The sequence below is a fragment of the Ziziphus jujuba genome, chromosome 1 (genome assembly GCF_031755915.1).
Source record: "Ziziphus jujuba cultivar Dongzao chromosome 1, ASM3175591v1".
In the NCBI taxonomy this organism is placed as follows: domain Eukaryota; kingdom Viridiplantae; phylum Streptophyta; class Magnoliopsida; order Rosales; family Rhamnaceae; genus Ziziphus; species Ziziphus jujuba.
In genome coordinates, this window is record NC_083379.1 from 12,971,097 (window position 1) to 12,981,227 (window position 10,131).

At 26.0% G+C, this 10,131-nt stretch overlaps 1 protein-coding gene across 1 annotated transcript; it reads right to left on the bottom strand.

Moving 5' to 3' along the window:
- Positions 1-1,014: 1,014 nt before the first annotated feature.
- Positions 1,015-2,617, bottom strand: LOC107435794 (lignin-forming anionic peroxidase). The gene is made up of 2 exons (XM_016047426.3): positions 2,290-2,617; positions 1,015-2,196 (listed from the first exon to the last, which is right to left on the bottom strand). Exons 1-2 carry the CDS (start codon positions 2,506-2,508, stop codon positions 1,459-1,461), a joined length of 957 nt encoding a protein of 318 aa, XP_015902912.3. The 5' UTR covers positions 2,509-2,617; the 3' UTR covers positions 1,015-1,458.
- Between the last annotated feature and the right edge of the window lie 7,514 nt (positions 2,618-10,131).

Below are 10,131 nucleotides of genomic sequence, written 5' to 3' on the forward strand. Positions count from 1 at the left end.
AAATGCGAATTCTACAATTTATGCCATGTGGAATTATTTTATGGTTTTGAGGATTTTGAAATTGGTGTGGTTTTAATGGTAAATTGGGCACGATTTGAATTTCAAATATTTCAAGGAAAATATTTGGTTATGTTGGTGATTTCAATTTTTATAAAATATGCCCATAAAATATTATGGGATTTGATTATGATATTTCGAGAAATTATTTATGCTTGGAAAAAATGTGGATATTTGAATTGATGGATTTGGGAGTTGGTGGATTTGAAAATCATGGAATTTATGGTATGGATTATAAGGAAATTGTGGAGAATTTCCCGGTTCAAGCGGATGGATTATGCCCGCTATGCTTATGAAAAATGTGAAATTTGTTTTATGATTTAAATTTATGGATTTTATAATTTTTAGATGCACCGTGCACGTACTGGTGTTCTGATTATGTGATATGGTATATGTGATATGGTTAGTGTGCACACGGTTGTGATTAGCGCGCAGGTGGGTGTGAGTAGCGCGCGGTTGATATTATGAGGGTGTCCTGTGGATGCCATCGGAGAGGGCGGCCACCCCCCTTTGGCCGGGACACCAGGTTAGCAGCGGCGCTGTGGGACGCCACGCGACCGTATGCCGGTTTCTTTCTATAACCTCCTGTCTGGCGGTACCTTGGGACGCTGGGTACTGTTGGCGCCACTGGTATATAGTGGGTGCATCAAATGATTTTCAGAACTGTGTTTTAAAAATAAAATGTTTGGAAACTGAATTGGAATTAAAAATATAATTGTTACCGCTTCTGGTATTTAATTGATGTCTTGGTTTTCGGGGAAAATGGATAAAGGGTTTTGTGAAATTGTTTTAAAAGGGGAACCTTTCCAACTGAGAGAATTGTAAGGGTTTTGAGAGAAAATATTATTTCCAAATAATTATTATTTATATACCTATTACCGTGGTATGATAGTGTAGAGTAGTAGGGTCGCTCACTGAGATGATTAGCATCTCACACTCTTAAATTCCGTTCCTCTAGGTACCAGGTTGTCGGTGTTCACTCGGAGCGGACTTGATCTTCCTCGCTGTATTTGTTCGCGCAGTACCTTGTTCTTCTTTTACTGCAGTTGTAATATTTCGTTCACTTTTGCTGTATTCTGTATTTTGTAGTACTTCATAAAGCTCTGTATACTGTATGGGACACTTATGTATTTGTATTGCACTGGATTACTGTATTTTTATTTTGGAGTGCTGAAATTTGTGGAACCAGTTCGTCGTACTGTGGGAGGAATAAGGGAACAATTATAGAAGTGTGTTTTCAGTGCAGGAAATTTTGTGGTAAGTCCATCCCTTAGGGGAGGTTCTGCCGGATCTTCCACAGAAGGGTCCGGTAGGGTTTCCCTGGGATCAGGGCTTGTCTAGGGTTCCGGTGGGGAACTTTGGACGGGTCCTGACAATATACATTTGACAGATTCCAAATAGCTAGTTGACAGCATGACAAATCCTCCTTATCTGTCCAGCAGAACCGGTAAGAGGCTCAATATCTCCCATTTTAACCATGGCGGATGCAAAGTCAGCCAAAAAAGTTGAAGGGTTCCTACTGTACTCAGATACAATGCTGTCTGTGGATCCTCCACTGAAGAGAACTTGATCAGATTGAAGAAGTCCCTTCTTCTGAAGCAAGTTCTTGAAGTAATTATTGTCCAACTGATTTGGTGTCACCAACTCAAGTGGTGCCAACTTTGAATCACCAGAGCTAGCAGGGCAACCGCGTCTTCGAGTGCTAGCGAAGCCAGCATCAATATCGCTGCCATTATAAATTCTATCGCGGAATGTGAAGCATTGAGCTTGTCCAATTGAATGCGAACCTGACAAGGCAACCATGTCCTTTTCACTTAGGCCTTTGCGTTCGAATCTAGCTATGAGCTCTGGAAGGCTTTCGGTGAAACGTGGGAGATCAGAAATTGCCACATCTGGGTATGGTGTTGTTGAATCTCTTCTTCCCAGCTTCACTGTCCATGATGGACCGCTCACTGCAACCGATGCGTCACGAGCTGCGACTGCTAGAATATCAGCACAAGATACAACACCGGGGCAGATCTTTTCGACCTCCGTTTTCGCATTGTCTATGAGTTCATAACCTCTTGCTGAATTCTTATTGAAAATTACCTCCCTTTCGTTATTAGCGGTATCGTTAAGTAAAATTGATCCATCACAACCCTGTTAAAATTAACCAAGTGTAAAATTAATACCGGAAGAAAACTAAAGAGCAAAAGGACCATTTTTATACATACAAGTTTTGATTATAAATACCTTTACGAAACAATCATGGAAATGAAGGCGAATGAGAGAGGCCGCCATTCGACGTTCTCTGGATATTCCAGCTCTAATGGAAGTTCGGATGGTACTGAGAGCATTAGGACAGGTTTTGTCATAAAAGGTAGAAGATAGTTGAGCTTTGCTTGTTGCACTGAAAAGCATCATCAACAGGAAGAGAAGGGCAGGAACAGATGCAAATGCGTTGGAAGCCATTGTATGTAGTTAATCTGCTAGATTTTTTGCAAACTATGGTGGAGATTGCTTCAATGGGGAAAAAGGAAACGTTGATGAAGAGAAAGACGCAAATAATATTAATTGGAAATGGTGTGGAGAAAAAAGAATGGCTTCTCATCAAATTTATAGTTTTTTTTCTTTGTCTGCTGTGACGCGTTGAATAGTTCAAGTGGTTCTTTGAATGAAAATTCGGTGGGTTTGAATTTGTACAAAAGGTCAAAGATGATAACTCCATGCATATAAAGTAAGGTTGGAGTGGGTCGTCTTTGGCAATTTGTGAATAAATACAATCCACATATGAAAGTTGTAGCCAAGTATATAAATATTTTTTTGCTGAATCCAAATATATAAATAAAATTACGTATATAATTACAAAGTATAACAGCTGGCATCCAATTCACCAAAAAGCAACACCCGCATCCAGACTCTTTGCCCAAGTTTGACATTTTTCAGTATTAGTATTACCAAGAAAGGTTGACATTTTTCCGGCCCATTTTTTCTAGTAAAGTTATTTGTACAATTATTGAAAATAAAAAAGTATTTTACATATATATTGGGCTATATGAATTTGGATTTCTTTTTTTTTTCTTTTTTTGATAAAAGGTTATACGAATTTGAATTGGAATCATTGTTATTGGTATATAAAATAGACCTAGATGATTATACCAACTCTCTTGCCAGCTATAAATACCATGGCTAGTGCTAATCTTTTTTGAATCATATGTTCAAAAATATTCATGAAAGTAATATTTCCATTTTTCTACTTTTAAATTCATTTCATTGATAAAAATAGTATACATTATTTAAAATTTAACTCTTTTTTTTTTAATTAGCTCTGGCGTCTAACTCATTTGGCTTTCTGCTCCACCTTCATCCACATCATCAACTATAACAAATTTTCTCAATTCCTGCTGGGGCCCAACGTACGTATTAAATGAGTGAAATTTTATTTTTGGATTTTTCCTTTTCACCTAAGTGCCTTCCTCTGTCTATTCACATCATAGACCTTCTGGCACTTTGCCTTCTGTTTGATCCTTATGCCCTTCTTGGCATCTAGGGACTCTCTTCTAAGGGCTGCTTCCTTTGAGTATCGGGACTTTTACAATTGTACCTTGACCTTGCTTCCTTTATAGCATATATGGGGAAGAACATTTGAGTAAACCTTCGTAGTGTTGAAGTTCTTAGTGCCTTCAACATTGACATTAATCAAGGTCTTTAACAACTCCTTGTCCACTTCATGGAAGAACATAGGGATACAATATTCCAACACTGTTAACTGAAACGCCAACATCAAATCCTTCAATGGTCTTGCAAATCCTTGGAATACCCTCTGAAAAATCGCACGTGGAATCGACGACTGGGACGTTTTATTTTTCCATTTTTCAATGGTTTATTTTTTGGTCGGATGGAAATTTTTTTCGAAAAATGGAAAATAAGCCATAATTCATTTCCATATTGCTATTTTGGTTTATAACTCATTTGGTCAAATGGAAAAATTTTTCGAAAATGTATAAATTGGACCATTTTGCTCTATTGTTTTATTTTATTTTTATCTATATAACTCGAAAACAACAAATGTATTTTTTTTTCACTTTTTTTTTAAAAAAATTTTGTTTTTTTTATTTCTGAAAAATGAATTATGGCATTGGCGTGGACTAATTTAATAGACCAATAAATAAAATAATAAAAACTGGATCAAAAAACTTTTATTTTTATATTTAATTTTTGATCTAATAAAATTATTTTTATTCGAATTTTAGTTCAAAAAAATTTAATTATGAGTGTGTGTATTTTAATTAAATAAAAAATTAATGGATACAATTTTTCAAATAAAAAAATCATAAATATAAAATGGAAAAATAATAAATATTTTTTTCAATTTTTTTATTTATGAAAACTAAATCATAGTTTCAGTATAATGTTATATTGACATTAACATTATCAATTTTAATGATACTCTTGCAAATTGGATCAAATCGTAATGATTTTGAAATTTCAAGATTGAAATCGCTAAAATTGAAATTTTAAAACCGAAATCACATAAAGCCAAAACTTCAAAATACTAAAATACAGTTTTTCGTTAATTAAATGATATATAGAAGCAAATGAATAAAATAATTGGACAGGTAAAATGCTTAAAGTCCTAGCTAATATTAATTTATAGTAAGTTGTTATATTATCAAAGTAACATATAAATGAACAAATCTCATATTCATCAGTACTATAAGGTTTTGTTTGACATGCGAGCCTGTTTATCGAACTCATAGGGTTCACTTGAAAGCACAACTCTATTAATGTATTATGTGTTTGATGAAAGTTTTAAACTTAATAAATAAAAAGGTTATATTTATGATACAAATAACATTAAGAAGGAAGTCTCTAATAACATTATATATATATATATATATACACACACACACACACACACACGATAGGATTCAAATCAAGTTTTCACAACTGAAATTTAAAATTATACTAGCATCATCCCCGTGCATGCATACAATGTACGATATATCTAATCATAATAAATTATTTTAAAAATAATCTATAATAATTAATTATATTTAAAAGCTTATTTAAAAATTTTATTATTGATAAGTATATTTGGATCTTTTTTCTTTTCAATCTATACTATAAAAGTTTATTAAAAATTATAGATTTGACATTTGCATATAATACTATATAATCATAAAATTCAAATTCAAAAATATTTACTGATATAATGTTTTTCATATATGAAATTTTACTATCTAGCTTTTTCTATATTTGGAATTTAAGTTCAAATTCAAATTAAAATGTATTTAAATAACATTTTACATCTATAAAATTTGAATTCAAATTCAAATGTATTTGATTCCTTGCAAATAATTAATTTCATATATTAAATACTCATGATGTAATTTAATTAATTATTTATTATTATTATTATAAACTATAAATAAATTTTTATCTTATAATGTAAATTATTTATGGATTTTAAATTACAAAATATTTACCTATTTAATTTTTTCCATATATAAAATTTAAATTCTTAATTAAATTCAAATATACTTGTATAATTTAATTCAAATTCAAATATATTCAAATAATATTTTACATCTATAAAATTCAAATTCAAATGTATTTTTTGATTCCTTTCAAATAATTAAATTTTATATATTAAATACTCATAGTGTAATTTAATTAGTTATTATCATTATTGTTATTTTTATTATTATTTATTCTATAAATACATTTTTACCTGATAAAATAAATTATTTAAGGAATTCAAATCAAAAAATATTTACCTATATAATTTTTTCCATCTATGAAATTCAAATTCTAATTTAAATTCAAACATATTTATATAATTTAATTCAAAGTTAAATGTATTTATATAATACTTATATAATATGTATTAGTTTATGAAATTATTATATGAAATATTTTAATAATAAGAAAACATTTTATTACATACATGTTTTTTTACTTTATTTTTTAAAATTTTAAAAAGAAACAAAATAAAGAGATCAATCTCATTATCAATTACTGTATATAAAAATTTGTTATTTTGCAATAAAATAAACATGAAAACTAATAAAAATATTTATATATAGATTATATTTTCTTAATATTTTCGTATAAATATATAAAATTTATGTACTCAAATTTGAATACATATAATATTCTTTATCATTACTTTTGTATTTTTATATTTTTATTATTTACTAAGAATATGGCATGAATATATATATATATATATATATATATATAAGAATATGGTATGAATATGTATATATATATACACAATATTATTTTCTATATATATATTATCATAATCTTAAGATTATTTTTTAAAAACAAATTTAAATATACATACATATGTAATTTTAAGCATTTGTTTCCTTTGTTGACATAAATATAAGTACATTTAAACATTTTTTTGAAAAATATATTTAAAACGCATTATTTATGTGAAGTCCACCATTGGTTGAAAAAGGGAATGAAGCACGTCTTATAAGATGGTGTGGATATCTTTTTTTTACGACGCGTTTTGACAAAACCTTGAGGGCTGGATTGTAAGAGGATTCTCCAGGCCCAAAGAGGACAATATCGCATGCGGGTGATCTGGACTGTTACAGTTGATATCATAGCCAGTACCCAAATTGGTGTGCTAGTGAGGACGCTGGGCTCCAAATGGGGAGGATTATGACATTCCACCTCGGTTGGAAATGGAAACGAAGCACACCTTATAAGGTGGTGTGGATATCTTTCTCTTGCGACGCATTTTGACAAAATCTTAAGGGCTAGGTTGTAAAAGGATTCCCCAAATCCAAAGAGGACAATATCACATGCGGGTAGTCTGGGCTATTACAATTTACCTTAATTTTTTTAGTAAGGCGATCAGTATCATTATTAATTACTATATTTTAATCTTACTAATTCAATTTATTAGTACACATACATGAATATGTATTAGTATATGAGAATTTTAGGTAAAATATATTTAGTAATAAGAAAATCATTTATTATATACATGTTTTTTACTTTATCTTTTAAGATTTTAAAAAGAAACCAAAAAGGGAGATCAATCTCATTAATAATTTATTTATGTTTAAATATATTTTAAAGATATCAAATAAAAAGATCAATTTTATAATTAAAATCTATAAATTGGGATATTGAAATTCCATTTATTACATACACACACACACATATATATATACACTATCATAATGAAGAGAATATTTTGATGAATTATCATTGACAAAATAAAATATATATGATAGCTGACAATATATATGCATAGGTTATCATAATTTTAAGATTATCTTTTAAATACAATTTAAAATATTATATTTATATAGATATGTATATATATATATATATATATATATATATCTTTTTAAGCATTTGTTTCCTTTCTAAACATATATGTAAGTCTATATATATAAGTATATCTTAAATATTTTTTGGAAAATATTAAAATATGCATTATTCATTATAAATTTATTAGTAAGAAGATTAATCTTATTATTAGTTAGCACATTTTAATCTTATTATTTTATAATGAAATTCCATTTATTACATATCAATATATGAAGATGTATTAGTTTGTGAAATTATTATGCGAAATATTTTAATTATAAGAAAATCCTTTATTACATTTATGTTTTTTATCTTATCTTTTAAAATTTTAAAAAGAAACCAAATAAGGAGATCAATATCATTATTAATTTATTTATGGTTACATATATAATAACGTACTATTAATTTCATAAATATAATAATATACCATTTTTTATTGTGTTCAATTTATGGTTATCAATATTTTTTTTAAAAAAAGTATGTTTATTTAAAATTTACTTCAAAACAAAATTTGATTTGATATATATTTGGGTACAATTTATAAAAGATAAGATAATAAATAAATAAATACTAAATAAAATAAAAATAAAGAAAATAATTTTGGATGGAATTTAAAAGAATGATATGCTGACATATGGTGCATACATTTTTTCTTTTATATATTACTAGCATTCATCCTCATATAATGCACGATATGTACAGCTATAATAGATTTACTTTTATAAATTTACTTTTGTATGTAATATTATTCAGTTATAAAACTCAAATTCAAAAATTACCTATATAAATTACCTATATAATTTTTTCTATCTATGGAATTTTCCATCGACGATATAACCATAATAGATGATGTTAAATATAATTTATAATAATTAATTATATTTAAAAATTTTATAGCTAATAAGTATATTTGGATATTATTTTTTCAATCTATACTATAAAAGTTTGTTAAAAATTATAAGTTTGACTTCTATATATAGTATTATTCAATTATAAAATTTAAATTCAAAAATTACCTATAAAATTTTCCCTATCTGTGGAATTTTTCTATTTAATTTTTCCATATATGAAATTTAAAATTAAATTTAAATGCATTTATATAAAAGAAGAAGCGTATGAGCCATGTGTCAGTATATCCTTCTTCTAAATTCCCTCCAAAAACATCTTTTTTTTATTTTACTTATTATTTATTATTCATTATCTTGTCTTTTATAGATATAACCAAATATATATATAATTAATTTTTTATATAAATATCTTTAACTATCAAACAATTAATAAAATTACATATGACAATAATTTTAAAATAAATTGAAAATAAATAAAATATATAATTTTATCTTATTTACCCAATATATATTTATGACTTAATTATGGCCTAATTAGAGTATATATATACATATTATAACGCAATTATACATATATATGGCCTAATATTAGATGGCCTAATATATATTATAATGGACTTATGATCTAAATATATACATCTATATAATCTATATAATATCTATATGAAATATAAAAGTAAAAGGGTCAGCAAAAATTTTTACCACATGTTATCCTCATATTCATTCTGTTTACTCCAAAAATATTAAAAAATTAAAATTCAATAATAAAATTACTTTAAAAATTTTACAATCTTAAAATCATTGTCATATATTTTGTTATATTCATTTTATTTCCTTCCAAAGGCATTATAATATAATTAAAATTCGGAAAGAAAATTGTTTAAAAAATTTCATAATCTTAATAAAATTTAAAAAGAATAATTTGATCTTGATTTTTTGGAAATTTCCATAATGTATGAGCATTATAAATTTAACTTCTATATATAATACTATTCAATTATGAAATTCTAATTTAAAAATTACCTATATAATTTTTCCTATCTATGGAATTTTATTATTTAATTTTACATATATGGAATTTAAATTTAAATTCAAATGCATTTATATAATTTAATTTTAATTTAAATGTATTTAAATAATATTTTTTATTTATAGAATTCAAATGTATTTTTTGGTTCCTTGCAAATAAGTAATTTCCATATATTAAATACTCATAATGTAATTTATTTATTATTATTATTATTATTAGTTATTCTATAAATATATTTTTACCTTATAAGATCAATTATTTATGAAATTTAATTAAAAAATGTTTATCTATTTAAGTTTTTTTAATCTATAAAATTCAAATTCAAATCCAAATTTATTTATATTATTTAATTCAAATTCAAATATAGCTATGTAGTATTTTCCATCTATGGGATGACAATTAAACTTCAAATATAGTTTTTGATTCTTTATAAATAATTATTTTTTTATGTTAAATCCTTATATTTAATTTGATTAGATAAAGAATTCAATTTAAATGAAATAATAGCATCATCTATATCTATTCCATTATCTGATATATATATATATATATATATTTTTTTTTTTTTTAATTTAAGAGATCTTTCCTTTTATATATATTTTAAAATGTTTTTGATAAAATAATTATTTTCATTAAATTTTATAACTCATTGTTTCTATTTACAATTATTTATACCATATATAGAATATTTTATCTTATAAATATTAGTCAAACTTTGTACAAATATGTATATTTATGATTAATAAAAAAAATGCCTTAACATATTCCTGAAAATTATTCAATTTTATTTTATATTAAATATTAAATATTAGATAATTTAATATTGAATATTAAATATTAAAATTATAGTTAATTATTAATTTAAATTTAATAATT

Excerpts from the sequence above, each read along its gene's own strand:
- LOC107435794 (XM_016047426.3), bottom strand. The coding sequence starts at position 2,508 with ATGGCTTCCAACGCATTTGCATCTGTTCCTGCCCTTCTCTTCCTGTTG. Across the intron at positions 2,197-2,289 it reads TCCATGATTGTTTCGTAAAG|GGTTGTGATGGATCAATTTT; the intron begins GTATTTATAATC and ends TAATTTTAACAG.